Genomic DNA, 18,215 nt, shown 5'->3' with positions numbered 1-18,215 from the left:
GCTAAAAATTAGTTTATTTTTAAAAATTTAAAACTTATATTATTTGAAATAAAGTTAAGATAAAAATTAGTTTAGGACTCACAAGCAATACATAAATAAATAAAAATTTAGCTTATAATAAGATACCAAACAACCAAGGTCTGTGAGATACTCAGGAATTAAAAAAAAAAAAAAAAAAAATCCTAATGATACATTGAACATGACATATTGACACGGGTCATGACCATTGCAACACCTATTTGTATAGCTGGTCTGCAAGTCACTTTTGAATTAAAAAAAGAAAAAAGAAAAAAATTGAACTACAAATAAACAAAAAAGAAAAAGAAAGAAAGAATCCTAATGATAACCATGACATGTTGTGATATTGACATGACCATATCTAGGATCTAAAATTTTAATATTATTATTATCACCAAAAAGAAAAAAGAAAAAAGAAAAAAAACTTGGTGTCTTTTGGTCTCCCTACTCTCTCCTCCACTGAATCTGATCCACAAAACAAACACACATTGGTAAATTCAACATGTATAAATAAGGTGCTGCAAAAACATCAGAATTCAGTACTACCTAGAGCCAGCCAAAACAATACCAATTCCAATTCTCACTCATTACTCAGTACTACCCTCTTTCAAAATCTCCACAACCCACCCACTCCCTCTCATTCTCTCTCTCTCTCAAACCCCAAAAATCCTTTACAGCTCCAATGGCTCTGTTCCATTCATTTTCCTGTTTCATCATCGTCTTCCTCTCAACCCTTGTGTCTCTTCTTGTTATTTCACACCAGCAACCATTGCTAGACCCAGCCGAGCAAGACGCTGTGTACCATGTCCTTGACTCCATCAACCCCACCATTCCTTGGCGCTCACTCTACCCCGACGACCTCTGCTCCTCCGCCCCACACGGAGTCGCTTGCGACTACTTCACCTCCGATTCCGAAACCGATACAACAGTAACAGTCCACGTCACCCAGCTCAGTTTCGGATACGTTTCGGACTACACTCCAAACCCACCTTGCTCCTCAAACTCCACACTCAGTCCTCTACTCTTCACCTCCTTCAGCTACCTCCGCAAGCTCTTCTTCTACAAGTGCTTCAACGAAACGAAACGCGTTTCGCTCTTCTCCAACGTTTCGCCGAGTTTCATGTCCACTCTCGAAGAGTTGGTGTTCATAGACAACCCATCTTTTGTTGCACCTCTCAGTGGCATTTTCCGTAATTACACCAACCTGAGAAGGGCAGTTCTGACCGGGAATGGAGTCTTCGGAGAAATCCCAGATTGGGTTGGCGATTTGGTCAATCTTGAAGAACTCACACTTTCAAGAAACCAGCTTAATGGCGGGGTTACCTTAAATTTTCCGAAGAAGCTCAAGGTTCTTGATTTGAGTCATAATCATTTTGACGGATATGTCCCCGAATCTTTGGGTAATCTCACTGAGCTTCTGAAGCTGGATTTGAGTTTCAATGGGTTTTATGGTAAAATCCCAGATGGCTTAAGTGGGTTACAGAGGTTGGAGTTTTTGGATTTGAGTTTTAACCGTTTTGGCAATTTTGGGGTTCCATTGTTTTTAGCGGGGATGCCAAAATTGAAGGAAGTATATTTGAGTGGGAATTTACTAGGAGGGCAGATTCCAGAAATATGGGAAAAGCTGGGGGGTATTTTGGGAATAGGGTTGTCAAATCTGGGACTTGTTGGGAATATTCCAGTTTCAATGGGGGTGCATTTGAGAAACTTGAGCTACTTGGGTCTTGACAACAACAAGCTTGAAGGGACTGTACCTGTGGAATTTGGGCTTTTGAAGTTTGTGAATGAAATCAATTTGGAGAACAACAGTTTGAGTGGCAGAGTCCCATTTTCTGAATTCAAAATTGGTCTGAAGCTAAAGCTAGAGGGAAATCTAGAGCTTTGTGGTGATGAAGGATATGGTGGATTGAATTTGAAGGTGTGCAGCAACAAACCAGTTACAGTTATTCCTAACCCTGTTCTTTTCAATGTGGCTAGTAGTTCTTCATTGCAGGTTGTTCCTCACGTGTTTATAATAACATTTGTTGGGTTTTTCAGTTTTTTGTTTTTCTTTGTTGGATTCTTAGGTTAGGGGGGAATTGTGTTAAAAGAAAAGACAACAGATTAGGGCTGACAAAGTTATAACAGGTTAATAGTACTCTTACTAGAAAAAAAATGAATTTTTGGGTGGTGTTTTAAAGTGTCTGTAGTGGGACAATGATAGCTATGTAATTATGGTATTTTGTCAAGTGAAATGAGAATTGCATATAGTATCAGCGTGGTTGTTTATGTTAATCTGAAAATAGTTTGGATCTTTGACTCCATTATGTGAATTTGGTTTCTATTATGCAATCTTTAGTGTTTTGATTCTTTTATTTTTCCGGGAGACCCAATTTTGTTTTTATACTTTTGTCTAATGTTGAGCGTATAAATGTGCACTTTGAGTCTTTCATAATTTTAATTGTTCATTATATATTTGAAACGGAACTGTCTTTTCACCCAATTTTAAGAACAAACCTACAAAATGCAGACATGACAGATTTCATCATTTTTTTTATCATAACTTTTTGATATGATGGAATGTGATTAGTAGTACATCACTTTTACGCTAGTTACCAATTATTTACATCATCTTTATTGTAGACCAATTCATAATGTGAAATTTGTTATGAACTGTGAAATTAGGAAACGATCACATTTTTACTAAAATTTTCTGCAAGATTATCCCTTTAATCCGAATTTTCAAAAATTTTCTGCATGGTTATGATAATTTTCTTGGGGGGTATGTTGGTAAAGGTATTTTTTTACCTTTCTCTTTTGTCGGGGCCAAAGAAAAAAGGTGGGCTGTTGCAACCCCAAAACATGGTTTTGTCTGATGTGTGATTTTGGGCAACATTGATAAGAAATGATGAAGACACAGACAAAAGTGGATCTGCCTTTATTCAAAGATAGCTAGCCTGGATTGCTATGGATAATATCATAAATAGAGGTGCAGCTAAAGTGCATTGGAATTGACATGGGTTCAGCTTGCATTCAACACTTTTTGGGGGGGTATCCATCAATGTGGTTGGACAACACTACTGGAAAACTGGCATTCAATTCCTTTCCTTTACTCTTTGCATTTGCTTTCCCCTTGGGTTTGACATTGCTGTTGGAAGTAACTGTTACATTCATTAACTATTTACTCCAATGTACTTTTACCAAATCCTAATAGTAGAGATGTTTTATGAAAATGATCACAAATGAAAGAAAGAAAGAAAAAAAAAAAAATATATATATATATATATATATATATACAAAAAGAATAAATCAGTAATATATTTAACAGAGGACTGAAAAAAGACAGAAAAAAAAAAAAAGAATTATCTCCAGCAGAAGGCTCATACAAGGCTCCATTAAAAAAAAAAAAAAAACCAAAAAACAAAAAACAAAAAATCTGTTTAGTTTCAACTAAGCATAGTTCTATCTACCAGTATAAAGTACAGAAAAATAATGTTCAAAAGATTCCTGCGTATCCTTTTGGTGTTCCATCTTCAAAAGCGTTTGGGCGAAGCTCACTGTTCCTTGATGTGGAAACTGATCCGGATCCAGGTCCTGGATCCGAGAATGGAGATTGATATGTCTCAGGAGCTGGGGGTTTCAATCTTGATGATCTTGTGGAACCACCACAGTCTTTAGATTTCTTCCTCCTGATCTTTTTAGGGACGTCTGGAAGGCTGTGTGCAGGTGACACACTCTCTAAGCTTGACACACTTGCTAGACCTGGATCGATGGGTAGCAGGTTCAGTTGGGTAGCATCAGTTGATTCCTTGGAACTTTTAGATGACCTCCTTGATTGTCTTGATTTTTCTGTTTTTTCCCTGATAGGGGATCCAGTTACAGCACTGCTTGATGATGCGCTGCGTCTTGACGACCTAGGCAATTCTGGCAAGTCCCTTGCTGGAGAATTTGGAGCCCGTGCAGGTCTTCTAGTTGAATCTATATTCCAATCAAAATGCATAATTAATGTGTTTGAAATTAATTTGAGAATTCAATGTACTGCACGTAAGGAACTGAGCCTAAATTTTGTTTCCCTTTTATATTATTTTTTTTACCTTTGATCATGGAAGTACATACATTTTCTCAACCAACATGGGAAATGGTAACATGTCAATTATAGGAATACCATTTATAAATGAAGAGTTGAAGAAAATTGTGATAAGATTAAAGCTTGAATGTACTCATCCTCAATTTAGAAGGTTAAAAAATTAACACTATAAATCAGAAATATGTTATTCCAAAATTATTCAAGCAAAAGCATCATCATGTATTATAATTTTATAAGCAATATAGAAGAAATGAAGTATTGTTGGACATACCTTCGGAGACCCATTGGATTCCAGTTTCCTCTTTCTTGTCTCCTGGATGACTTAATGGTGCTGATGAAAAGCCTGGTGGTGCTTTAAATTCATTCATCTGCACAATGTCAGAATATGGCCTTACATTACATGAGCCTTGTGAGCAACTATTCAATTAAGGAGGAAGAAGAAGATTTAAAAAATTGGATGTTCCTCTACAACATTTGATCAAAATCTTTATCAAAACTATAATAAAACACAATTAAGAAACTTTACCCAGCTAGGAGAATGTACTGATGGACCATCCCATCCTATGTGGGCAACATGCTTCACATCTGTGGGAAAACCAATCTCCATTTCAGGTTCTTTTTCATTATCTGCAAATATGTGGCAATTTTTTTAAAGTATCAACAAGAGAATCATAAATAAAAAATCCAAGTATAAGATGGACATTCAGAATGGGACACAAGATTTTTATTCAGCGTTATTTAATAAAAATAAACACAATTACTCCATCCTATCACACTTTACTCACCAAATATTTGAGAAATGTATCTTAGGCCTTTTAGAAGGCCTTTCATCTTGTTGTTGGACATTTCAATTCTCAGATATGCTGACTCTATGTATGAACTATAATGTGAGCTTCTTGTTGGATATTCTTGGTAGATGTGGAATCGAAAAATCAAGTTTTAAATCTGAAAGAGATATTAAAAAAAAAAAAAAAAAATAGTAAGAAACATTTATCATGGTAATAAAGCACGTCGTATGAAAGAAATGAAACATTCTTTTCAAATGCGAATTCCATTTTCACACCTCTAATAAGAAAACTTGCTGCAGGGAAAAAAATCACCAACCCATGCTATGTTGAATTGAAGTTATCTACATTTCCTGAAAAATTCCTAAAAATCATACCAATTCACGTTTCACTTTCTTACTTTGAATTTGAAAGAAGTAAGGATTAGAGAAGGAAGAGGAAAATGGTTCAAAAACTTGTGACTGTTTTGGATAAATGTGTCAATGATCTAGAGACGATAAGAAAAAAAATGCAAAATGAAGTGAATTCTGTTTTAAGCATAGGTATTGTTGGTTTCGTGACTTTGATGGCAATGGATTGTTTATTGCTCTTACCCATCAATCAAAACCAGAAGCTGATCGAAAATTTAGGTGTGTGGACGTGAAAAGAGTTCACAAAAATGCTAAATTTAGCTTAGTTTTAACGGGTCTTCTTTGCTGTTTGCCAGTTCCTCGGACAAAAACTCAAAGAAAAAAATAAATAAATAAATAATAATGAGATGATCAAACGGAATCTAGTAATGATATATATGATATAGGGAGCCGTATCATATAGTTGTTATATGTGTTTCACTTTTGCCAATAAAAAAAAAAACACAAAACAGTAGGTCAATGAAGTTTCAAGCTAAGTTTGGATGCCCTAACTTCACAAGATTTTATCAACAATATTAGTTGACATCTTGTGGTTGATTTGATTTTAATAGAAGTTAATGTATAGAAAAAGTATAAAAACGTGCCACTAATTATATGTACACACAAACAACTTTAACAATAAACCGCACTTTCTCTATCTTGCATGTGATTAATTTACAACGGTTAAGTTATCATGCTATTCTTGATTCTCATTTGGATTTATTATTGACATTCTTTTATTGTTTACCATTAAGAATTTGTCATTTCAATAATTGTGCAAACAAATTATGATTCTAGACTTATTTTACATTTATCTCAATCACAAACTACATGCCAAAATATTATATTCTTTATGAGTCCTAGTGAATGAAATAACAACCAATTTTCTTTCCCCGGCCATTACAGGCGTTTTGTGTCAAAATGCCTAGTTCAATGCCTCTAATACATTTTGTCAAGAATTTTATAATCTAGTAGTACTATTTGGTCTCCCATAAAGAGAATTTGGGTACAAATTGTCAAATTTCCCTTACTTATTCTAAGTCCAAAAAATAAAAAATAAAACACTCTAATACATGACTGTTGCTTTAGATCTTGTGGTAATTATAAGGCAGATATAAATTAAAATCTATAGCTGATGATATAATAATTAATAACAAGCATCATCACCTTGAATTAAACCATATTATGATGCTATATATCATCTTGTATTTGATTTCAAAATAGGTTAGCTCTTAAATGATGCTTTCCATTTGGGATACACTTATAAGCCAACTTATTACTTATTCTATCTATTATTTATAAGTCTCAAGTGAACTATCTACTTATTTTATTTATATTTTACCTTTTATTTACAATACTTGAAGCAAAATTTGTTTAGCAAAAAGTTAAATAGCTATTCCTAAACATAACGGGCACACATGAGAATTTGATACGGTAGTGGTACAGCAGAATTTAGTTGTTTGACTTGACAGATTCAATTCTTATTTAACTTTAAGATTAAATCCACGAAAAGCTCTCCAATATGATTTTTTTTACCTACAATTTAGCTACCCAACTCAAAATCATGCTTTGATCAGATAAGCTTAAGACTAGCCAGCAAAATTATTGGAGCACAACAATTTTTATTTTATTTTTTACCTACAATATGACTTTTTTTTTTCTTTTATTTATTTATTGCTAGATTCTCATCTTTAACGCGTAAAGAAAATGAATTCTAGAAGTAACTTAAAATATATATATATATATTGAGAATATTAGAAAAGTACAAGTAAATTTGTTTAAAGGGTTTTTTTTTTTTTTTTTTTAATTAAAATAAATGGAGACTCTAGAAAAGTATACTCTTTAACTTGCAATATGAGAGTGACACAAGTACTTGTACTTTTCTCACATTATCAAATAAAATTTAATTATAATATGTTCTCAAGTTTAAAGAATTTAACACTCATAATAAAGCTATGAGTGTTAAATTAGATGGAGATTGGAGAGGATAAAATTGAGGTAGATGGATCCGTTCAATAATGTTAACAATAGGTGACAGTATTGAGGAAGTGGTCGGTCGAAAAGGACAGACAAGACAATGGGCGTAACAGGTTATGCCCTGGACAAAGAGAAAGGAAAACGGACGGACCCTCCATGGTGGGCGAATTCAAATAAGACGGATGCAAAGGATACGGGTAGTAAAGCCATGTGGCATCTACGTGGCCTAATTGGTCTCTAAGAAACCTCAAAGGAATACATCTTGTACCTTACGATTAACCCTAATCAACAAAATCTCTATATGGGAAGAATCCTGTAAAATACGTGTATTTATGAAGATCTTCCCTATAAGGAAACATCTTCTTCGCCAAGAAAACCAAGGTTGGTTCTACACTACTATAAAAACCCAAAACCCCCAGAAATCAAGGTACGCATAATTTATCCCAGCTCTGGCACTCTAGAGTTGTGAACATTCTCTAACTTAACCCTCAGATGGTATTCGGCCAGTACCACACCGGTACGCTCTGTAAGGTTTTCTTCTTCTTTGTTGCACAGGTTTTGTCTAGAGCACGTGAGGACTGTGTAGTTTATTGACGATTTTCAGCATCATTAGTTGGCGCCTTCTATAGGGAAGAGAAAACAGTAACACCAATTCCTAGACAAAAAGTTTTATGGTACTCACTCGCTCAATGGCAACCAACAACAATAATGGAGAGAAGCCACACACTACTGCTCTTGAAAGATAGGTACAAACCCTAGCTGTGGTGGTGGAATGCCTTACAAAGCAAAACCACAACCTGGAGGAATAGCTGTGCCAAAGGGATGCTGGGCCCAACAGTCACGAAGAAGGGCAAGAGGGCACTAGCGTCGAAAGGAGGGACCGAGAAGGACCAGAAGGCAGCAATGCTCCGAGTAGATAAGAGCAACAAGATACCAGCTGTCCATTCATCGTAGAAACAACACCACCACACATAGTCGCTGAGATGCAAATGATGAAGGAGTGGATGGACTTCATGATGAACGCCCTCAAAGGATGGATGTCAAGTGATCTCGACGAGTTAGTCCATCGGATGGACTTGCCTTTTTCCGCACCCGTCACTTCGTTTCCCCTTCCGCTGAAGTTCCATATGCCACAAGTAGAAGCCTATAACGGGTCAAAGGATCCTTTAGATCACCTAGATTCATTCAAAGCCCTCATGCACTTGCAAGGTGTGGCAGATGAAATCATGTGTTGAGCCTTCTCGACCACGCTGAAAAGTCCTACAAGGGTATGGTTTAGCAGGTTGACACCCAACTCCATCAATACCTTCAAGGAGTTGAACGCGCAGTTTGCCGCACACTTTATAGGGGCGCACAGGTATAAGAAGTCCACTGCATGCCTGATGAGCATCAAGCAACGGGAGGAGGAGACGCTAAGATCCTACATAACCCATTTCATTAAGGAAACCCTCTCGATAGATGAAGTTGATGACAAAATACTTGTTGCTGCGTTCACCAATGGGTTATGGAAGGGGAAATTTTTGTTTTCCTTATACAAAAACGACCCAAAAACCATGTTGGATGTACTTTACTAAGCTACTAAGTACACGAACGCAGAAGATGCGTTGCTTGCCCGAGAAGAGAAGCCTGAAAAGTGGGAAAGACAAGAAGATGTATAGCAGGATAGGGGACGGAAGACAACAATGATAGGAGACCGATGAGAGGATAGGCATTCCAAACCCCTCACTGGGAGGTTCACAAGCTTCACCCCATTAACAGCACCTATTGATCAAGGACAAGGCAGCCTTGACATGGGTTGACAAGCTGAAGGGAAACCCCAGCAGGAGGTCTATAGACAAGTACTGTTGTTTCCAACGTGACCATAGTCACGACATGTTTGAATGTTACGACTTGAAGCAGCAGATAGAAGCCTTTATCAGACAAGAAAAATTGCAAAAATTCGTCAGTAAGGAAAAGATAGACCCACCACATAAGCAGACCACCAGGGGGGAAAACAAGCGTCCTAGGCCACCCTTAGGAGGCATAAGGATGATTGTAGGGGACACCACAGCCTTTGGTTTTCACCAGAAAGGCACGCAAGACCTACCTCAGGATGGTCTAGAATGTCCAAATGATGGGTTTAGTCCCAAAAAGTGGCATGCATCGACAACCTTGTAATTGGGTTCACAGAGGAGGATGCTCGACGTCTTCACCACCCACATGATGATGCGTTTGTAGTTAGCATACGGGTTGGGGACTACAATACTCATTGGGTCCTTGTAGATAATGGAAACTCTAATGATATCCTCTACTACCTGACGTTCTAGCAGAGGAGGATTGATAGAGAACGGCTGGTTCCAACTAACGTGCCATTCGTTGGATTCGGAGGAACAAGAGTATACCCCCTCGGTCAGTCACTTTGCCCATAACAGTCGGTGATTACCCTTAACAAATTATCAAGGATGTCACATTCCTAGTTGTTGATTATTCGTCCGCTTACAATGCCATCCTGGGCTATCCTACCCTTAACTTATAGAAGGCCGTAACTTATGATCAAGTTTCCTACTGAGTACGGAGTGGGAAAGGTGCAAGGAGATCAAGTAGTGGCACGCGAGTGCTACATTGCCATGTTAGAGATGGACGATCATTTACAAACCATGTGTATAGAAGAATAGTGGACGGTGGCAGAGCCCGTGGAGGGGTTAGAAGAGGTACTCCTTGATAATTCTAGGCCTGAGCGAACAGCCAAGATCGACACTCTCGCTAGCCCACTAGTTCGTCAGGTGCTCACAACATTTCTAAGGGAGAACCAAGACGCCTTCGCTTAGAGCCACGAAGACATACTTGAAATCGATCCTTTAGTCATTGTCCATAAGTTGAATGTATCGCCTTATGTTCCTCCCATTCGTCAGAAGAAACGAGTGTTCACGTAGGAGTGAGACAAGGCCATAACAGAGGAGGTTCGCAAATTACAAGAAGCAGAGTTCATACAAGAAGTATACTACCCCAACTGGCTTGCCAACGTAGTGATGGTAAAAAAGGCCAACGGGAAGTGAATGATGTGCGTGGACTTCACGGACTTAAACAAGGCATGCCCCAAGGACAACTACCCACTTCTGCAGATTGATGTATTGGTGGATTTGACAGCAAGACACTAGCTACTAAGCTTCATGGACACATTTTATGGTTACAACCAGATCAAGCTAGACCAGGCTAATCAAGAGAAGACTTCATTCATCACTAGCCAGGGTCTCTTCTGCTACAAAGTAATGCCATTCGGACTCAAGAACGCGGACGCCACGTATTAAAGGCTGATGAACAAGATGTTCGCACATCAAATTGGGAGGAACGTTCAAGTCTACATAACGACATATTGGTAAAAAGCTGATAGGAAGACTACCATTTGGACGACCTCAAGGAAACCTTTGATACCCTTCGCTGTTACAACATGAAGCTAAATCCGAACAAATGTGCATTTGGGGTGATGACTGGAAAATTCCTAGGGTTCATGGTATCCCAGAGAGGTATTAAGGTCAACCTGGATAAGATACAGGCAATAATGGAGATGACCCCGCCAACAAACATCAAGGAAGTACAAAGCCTCAACGACAAAGTAGGCGCACTAAATAGGTTTGTCTCAAGAGCAACAGACAAATGCCTGCCTTTCTTTCGCACATTGACAAAGTCCTTCGAGTGGACGGTTGAATGTCAATAGGCATTTGAAGACTTGAAATCATACCTGTCCTCCCTGCTGTTGCTGAGTCCCTCCAAACCGAAGGAATAATTATTTCTCTATATGGCTGTCTCTTCGGCAGCTATCAGCGTAGCCTTAGTTAGAGAAGAAGACAGGGTACAAAAGCTGGGCGCTGAGAGGTGCAGAAGAGAGGTACCCCCCGATGGATAAGCTCGTCTTCTCATTAGTAACTGTAGCTCATAAGTTCAAGCCATACTTGCAGGCCCATACTGTGGTCGTCCTAACAGACAAGCCTCTATGAAGAGCAATGAGCAGCCCCGAAGCCGCTGGACGGATGGCACTATGGGAAATTGAGTTAAGTGAATTCGACGTACAGTATCGCCTATGTATGGCCATAAAGGGGCAGGTGGTTGCTGACTTCATCGCGGAGTTCACTAACATGGAAAGCCAGGGGGCAGAAGCGTGTCCTTAATGGAGTATCCACATGGACGAGTCGTCCAACAGACAGGCAGGTAGAGCTAGTATAGTACTCCATTCTCCAGAAAGGGACGAGATCAAATGCATGGTTCGACTCGATTTCCCTACAACTAATAATGAAGCATAGTATGAAACTTTAGTAGCAAGGCTGGATCTCGCCAAAGTAGCAGGAGCTACAAATGTGGTCATATACTGCAACTCTCAAGTAGTCACGAGTCAAGTAAACGGCAACTATGAGTGCAAGGGTGAACGGATGAAGAAGTATCTAGAACAAGTGAAGAAATGAACAAACAACCTTCAATCGAAATTTGTTCAAATCCCAAGGGAGGAGAACGAGCAAGCCGATCGTCTTGCCAAGACTACATCAGCAGAGCATATGTTCATCCTCAGCCAGGTACTATCCTTTGTTTAGATCTCACCATTAATAGACGTTGTCAGTGTGCAGGAGATAGGTTTTAAGAACAACTAGACTACACCATTAATCTCTTACTTGAAAAACGGCATGCTACCTGACGGTAAGGAAGCTGCAAGGAAATTAAAGGTTCAGGTAGCACGGTTCGTGCTAATTAAAGACATTTTGTACAAAAGAGGCTTCTTTCGCTTATACCTAAGGTGTCTTAGTTTCGAGGAGGAAGATTATGTCATAAGAGAAATCCACGAAGGAGTCTGCGGGAACCATTCCGGCTCACGGTCTTTAGTGCACAAGCTAGTTAGGGCAGGATATTATTAGCCTACCATGCAGAATGATACCCATACATATGTCAAAGCTTGTGACAAATGTCAGAAGTTTGGCAACCTCATCAGACAGTCGATGGAGGAGCTCACTCCGATGATGGCCCCATGGCCTTTTGCTCAATAGGGGTTAGATATCATAGGCCCATTTCCAACAGTAATCAGACAGCTGAAGTTCCTAGTAGTCGGCATAGATTACTTCACCAAATGGATGGAAGCAGAAACCTTGGCCACTATCACGGAAAAGAACATACGAAGCTTTGTATAGAGGAACATTATCTGCAGGTATGGTATACCTAGAATGCTGATCTCAGACAACGAGAAGCAGTTTGACAACGAATCATTCAGAGATTTTTTCTCACAGTTGGGGATCAAGAATCACTACTCCTCACCCATTCACCCTCAGGCCAATGGCCAAGACAAGGTCACAAACTGATCCTTACTCAAAATCATCAAGACTTGGCTCGAGAGGGCAAAGGGTATATGGCCGGAAGAGTTACCAAGCGTCTTATGGGCATATAGGACAATGGCAAGAACACCTATAGGAGAGACTCCATTTCAACTAGCATATGGATGCGAGGCCATTATTCCAACTGAAGTCGAACTTACAAGCTACAGGGTAAAGAACCATGACAAAAGCAGGAACGATGAAGCTATGTGCCTACAACTTGACTTGGTAGATGAGGTCAGAGCAACGGCTAAACAAAGGTTAGCGTGGGTACCAAGATCTCATGGCCAAACATCATAACTCCAGGGTCAGACACAAAGATTTCCAAGTTGGGGATCTCGTCTTAAGAAAGGTGACTGGCGCCATAAGATACCCCTCCTAGGGAAAGTTAGGACCTGATTGGGAAGGACCCTACAAGATCACTTCTTGGCATAGGAAAGACACCTACCACCTAGAGATGCTAGACGGGTAGAAGTTGCACCACCTATGGAACATAGAGCACCTGAAGAAATACTATCAATAGACGACGACACGGACAACAAAACTCATTATTCCCAGTTTATTTCCTTTTAGTTAATTCTCATTATCTACAGTAATTTTAAGCCCAAAACGCAGTTTTTCATTTTTTCAAGGACAATTTTTTATATTTGCATATTTATCACAATAAGAGGAGTTATTCAGATATGTCATGTGTGTGTTGTCTACACTATAAAAAATTATTAAGTCCATAAGTGGTCGGGTTCATCCCAAATGAGTGATTTGAAATTATTAAGTCCATAAGTGGACGGGTTCATCCTAAGGGGTGATCTAAAATTATGAAGTCCGTAAGTGGACGGGTTCATCCTAAGGGGTGACTTGAAATTATTAAGTCCATAAGTGGACGGATTTATCCCAAATGGGTGATTTGAAATTATTAAGTCCATAAGTGGACATGTTCTAAAATTATCAAGATTATCAAGTTCATAAGTGGACAGGTTCATCCCAAGGGGTGACTTGAAATTATTAAGTCCATAAGTGGAGAAGTCCATAAGTGGACGGGTTCATCCCAAGGGGTGAATTAAAATTGCTAAGTCCATAAGTGGACATGTTCATCCGAAGGGGTGATTTAAAACTATCAAGTTCAGTAGTGAACAGGTTCATCCCAAAGGATGGTTAGAAGTTACCAAGTCCTTAAATGGACGGGTATTAAATCTACAAATGGATAAGTTTTATGGACACTAAATTCACGAATTGATGGGTTCATCTCAAAAATATTCAAATTGCGAGTCCTCAAGGGGACGGGTGCATCTAAGCATTGGTACAAAATGACCAGGCACACCCAAGTCTCAATAAGTCCTCAAAGGGATGGATACATACTAAATATTAATTCCAAGGAAGACGAATGAAACACGTCTCAAAGATAGGAAATAGAAGAAATTTTATAAAAATAAGTAGTAGATAAAAAGCCCATGAAAGGTAAAATTTTACATACAAAGCCCAAAAAACAATGGGCAACGGTGCAAACAACAAGACACATTGTCCTCCCAAAAGATTTTCACACAAAGAAGATACAAGTTAATAAAAAAATAAAGTCTACTGCTGGTCAACCGGGGTCTCTCCGTCCTTCTCCTTAACCGTTTGGTTCCCTTCAAGTGGATGGGACTCCTCCTCAACGGATTTAGCCTGATCATTATAAGGAGTAGCCTCCTAGTCACCTTGAAGGTAGGGAGTGGAATCATATGCAAAAAGCTCCTCGGTTCCTTCGGAGTCTACATGATGGGTTGGGTCTGGCCTTTGGTATCAATGGTGATATGGGACAGGTCTAGAGTCAGAGTGGTAGGTGATATGGGACTCTGACGGATTTAGCCTGATCATTATGAGGAGTAGCCTCCTAGTCACCTTGAGGGTAGGGAGTGGAATCATCTGCAAAAAGCTCGTCGGTGCCTTCGGAGTCTACAGGACGGGCTGGGTCTAGCCTTTGGTATCAATAGTGATATGGGAAAGGTCCAGATCTGGGAAGGAGGCCTTGATATTCCTTTCTTAACATTGATACCAAAGAGCGTCAGAGTCATAATATTCCTTTATCACGTCCTCCTTGGCTTGACGGAACTGCTTCTTGGACTTAGAGATTTCATCTTCCTTATCCTTAAGCACTTTTTTCAGTGCCTCCATTTGCGCGTTTGCCTCGTCCAGGAGTTTTCTCATCAGATCAAGCTTGTTTTCCTAGATGACTTTCCAGGCCTTCAACTCCCCCAACTCCGCCTCTGTTGCCTCTGCCTTTGCCCTCACACGATCCACCATCGTCTCCTGAGACAGGCAACGGTCCATTAGGCCCTTCATTATGAGCACCCTCTGGAGAAATCAGAAACGAGGGTTAGAAAAATGAAGAAACAACATGACGTATTAAAAAGGGGGACGGATATATGCTTGTGCCAGACTAAAAAGACCCATCTCCCCTATAACCTCAATGGCATGGTTGCCCAGGTCCTCATAGTCTTCGCCTTTAATAATGGACAAAAGTTGTTTAAGGGTGTACTGTGGGTCTTCACGGAGAAACGGGGCGTTTATTGGTGACGGGACCCTGACCCATCATCAAGCCCTTCCCTTTCCCAGGACCAGACGGAGGAGGCAGCTTGCTTGCATCAGCAGTCTCCCTGATAGCTAACCTTGCCGCCACCTTGGGCTTTTTGGGTAGATGGTCAGTCTTGTTCGACGGCTTCCTTTTAGTGGAAGGGCCTGCCCCTTTTGGGGGAATGCCTCCCTACTGTTTCTTCCGTATAGCAACCTACTGCTTGGTGTAAGCCCTCCTTCTATTGTCTTCCATTTCTGCATAAAGATGGACAGAAAGAAGGAGTTAGGTAAACTACTAAAAATTAAAAAGGAAAAACAAATACTAAGCAATGGACTTACGTTGGCTCATTTGACTATCATGGCGATGGGCAGTTGCGGTAGGTTCAGGACATTCACTATACCAATGGATGGTGTCCAAAGTAACTAGCTTCACCCACGTTTTGTCCGACAACTTAATCCTAAAGATTTGCTCCAAGAAGTTCCATTGCTTAAGAGTAACCTCTGTGCGGTCACAAGACGCAATAAGAGAAGGTTAGGATATCAAATAAAACATGTGATAGAAAACAAAACTTAAGACGGATGGACACCTACCAGACGAAGGCATTATACCCTAAGTTTTGTCCACTAGCATGTACTCCTGATCGTCGGGGTGACACATCTAGTCATCCCCTTGAAGGAAGAAGTACCGACTCTTCCAGTTTCTGTTTGAGTCAAGGGTCTCACACAGTAACCTAAGTAACGGCTTCCTTGATAGAAAATTGTACATGCCCCTAGATTGGACAATCTCAGATGGACGGTAGCAGTGGAAAAACTCCTTCACCATCATCTTGTGCGCCCCATTAGTTAAGACTCCATATAAGACTTCCGTGGCAAGGAAGACTCTCCAAGCACTCGGAGAGATTTGGGTGATGGCCAGTCCCAAGTATTGAAGGAGATGACAGTGAAGAGCACTTAAAGGGAATCTAAGTCTCGCTTTTAATATCTGCTTATACGCTCTGTCGTCTTTAGCATCCTGGTAGTAGCACTTTTCGAATTTGAAGGGTAGACGGATTGGGATGCCGACAAGAATCTGGTATTTTTCCCTAAGGGTATCGAAATTTTTTTTCTTGATGGTAGAATTAAAGTCGTTTACCGTCCACAACGGAAGAAGAATAAATTGCCTAAAGCCATCAAGACCTATGATGGACTGGATGGGGGGTTCAGTACTACCTATATCTTCGTCGTTTGAGTCACCCTCTGATTCGTCCACGTCCAAGTCCTCGTCCTCCTCCGCATAAGGTGAGTTGGTGGATGAAACCTGTTCATCATGGGAGGTGCTTGGGTCATCCTGACCAGAAGGATACACCTCGTCGTAGCCTACCCCTTCTTGGACACACGATTGATCACTGACGCCTTACTAGACATCTGTCGCCTACACGTGACAGATAAACCCCTAAGACTCTACAAGTCTAAATAGTGGACGGGCATGCAATATTTAAAGAGAGAAGCAAAAAGAGAGTTCAGCATAAGGCAAAGGATACTTACAGTTGAATGATGCAAAATGGTGACGAAGAAGGTGTGGCGAACAGTCACACTAAGCAGACGTTATGTCGGTTTCTGGTAGGAGATGATAGCGCTCTGACTGAAAATTTGTTGTGGAAAGTAAAAATGAAGGGGAGAGGCGACATATATATAAAGGAAACAGCACGGAAGACGAATGGACGCTTCGGTCTGAGTAATCAACCACTAGAAGTATGACATGTGTCCCTCTTGTATTAAAGACCCTAGGCTAGGTTGTCAATCAAGGTGCATTCCCCAATGGTTGAGTCAGACCGTCACTCCACGGGCCCGTCTGCCAAATTAGGTGACAAACCTATAGAGTGAAGGGGCAGCTGGAAAGGATAAAATTGAGGTAGACGAATCCATTCAATAATGTTAACCATAGGTGACGGTATTAAGGAAGTGGTTGGTTGAAAAGGACATACAAGATGATGGGCGTAATAGGTTATGCCCCGGACAGAGAGAAAGGAAAACGGATAGACCCTCCATGGTGGATGGATTCAAATTAGACAGATGCAAAGGAGACAAGTAGTAGAGCCATGTGGCATCTACATGGCCTAAGTGGTCTCCAAGAAACCTCAAAGGGAAATGTTTTGTGCCTTACAATTAACCCTAATCAACAAAATCTCTATATGGGAAGAATCCCGTAAAATACGTGTATTATGAAGATCTTCCCTATAAGGAAACATTTTTTTCGCCAAGAAAACCAAGATCAGTTCTACACTACTATAAAAACCCAAAGCCTCTAGAAATCAAGGTATGCATAATTTACCCTAATTTTGGCACTCTAAAGTTGTGAACATTCTCTAACTTAACCTTCGGAGGGTATTTGGTCAGTACCACATTGGTACTCTCTGTAAGGTTTTTTTCTTCTTTGTTGCGCAGGTGTTGTCTAGAACACGTGAGGACTGTACAGTTTACCGACAATTTTCAGCATTATCAGAGATTAAATTAATAATGTCTAATTGTAACAATATTTTTTTCACAAAATAGCAATTAAAAAAAAAATTAACACTCATAATATATAAATTTAAAAAATAATATAAAATACAATCCAACAAATATTGAAAATACGCTAAAAATAACCTTAAAAGGGCACAATGTGTAGAATATATTTAACGAATTTTTTTTTTCTTCTTGTGTAATAGCAAGAAGGAACTGGATTTATCTATCTTCAATGAATTCTTCATTTTGTTGTTTATAGCTACAGGTGCTGTGAGCTGGGCATTGCTTCCATCATCATGAAAATAATCATGCAATATAAACTAGTTATTTCATATTTGTTTAAGTTTAATTGCATTGACATTTTATAAATTAGAGTAAAAAACCTTCGTCTTTATGAATTACCTAATTCTTACATTGGATTCACTGCTTACATGCAATTCAAAGAAAAGGAGCAACAAAACATATTTTTGGCTAAAAGGTCAAGTTCTGAAACATTATCTAACATAAATGTATTATTAATTATATTTACTAAAGCCTCCCTAGTACAGGAAAACAACTAATAGTTTTATAGTTCAAATAAATAGAGCTTCAAACTGCACTTTTAGTCTTTTACTGA

At 39.4% G+C, this 18,215-nt stretch overlaps 2 protein-coding genes across 2 annotated transcripts; one reads left to right on the top strand and one right to left on the bottom strand.

Annotated features, from left to right (window-relative positions):
- The first annotated feature begins 489 nt into the window (after window positions 1-489).
- Window positions 490-2,292, top strand: LOC126698523 (piriformospora indica-insensitive protein 2). Its single transcript, XM_050395819.1, has one exon. The coding sequence runs from the start codon at window positions 701-703 to the stop codon at window positions 2,087-2,089; it is 1,389 nt and encodes a 462-aa protein (XP_050251776.1). The 5' UTR covers window positions 490-700; the 3' UTR covers window positions 2,090-2,292.
- Window positions 2,293-3,385: 1,093 nt separating this feature from the next.
- LOC126700168 (CRIB domain-containing protein RIC6-like) lies at window positions 3,386-4,936 on the bottom strand. Its single transcript, XM_050398186.1, has 4 exons — window positions 4,870-4,936; window positions 4,611-4,711; window positions 4,356-4,452; window positions 3,386-3,975 (listed from the first exon to the last, which is right to left on the bottom strand). The coding sequence occupies exons 1-4, from the start codon at window positions 4,928-4,930 to the stop codon at window positions 3,494-3,496; spliced, it is 741 nt and encodes a 246-aa protein (XP_050254143.1). The 5' UTR covers window positions 4,931-4,936; the 3' UTR covers window positions 3,386-3,493.
- Between the last annotated feature and the right edge of the window lie 13,279 nt (window positions 4,937-18,215).

This window comes from Quercus robur, chromosome 9, assembly GCF_932294415.1.
Source record: "Quercus robur chromosome 9, dhQueRobu3.1, whole genome shotgun sequence".
In the NCBI taxonomy this organism is placed as follows: domain Eukaryota; kingdom Viridiplantae; phylum Streptophyta; class Magnoliopsida; order Fagales; family Fagaceae; genus Quercus; species Quercus robur.
The sequence above is the reverse complement of the archived record's forward strand: the minus strand, read 5'-3'. Positions and strand labels throughout refer to the sequence as shown.

Bases quoted from the DNA above. Each gene is read 5' to 3' on its own strand.
- LOC126698523 (XM_050395819.1), top strand. From the start codon at position 701: ATGGCTCTGTTCCATTCATTTTCCTGTTTCATCATCGTCTTCCTCTCA.
- LOC126700168 (XM_050398186.1), bottom strand. From the start codon at position 4,930: ATGTCCAACAACAAGATGAAAGGCCTTCTAAAAGGCCTAAGATACATT. The intron at 4,453-4,610 runs GTAAAGTTTCTT...GACATTGTGCAG, and splicing joins CAGTACATTCTCCTAGCTGG to ATGAATGAATTTAAAGCACC. The intron at 3,976-4,355 runs GTATGTCCAACA...ATTGGAATATAG, and splicing joins AATCCAATGGGTCTCCGAAG to ATTCAACTAGAAGACCTGCA.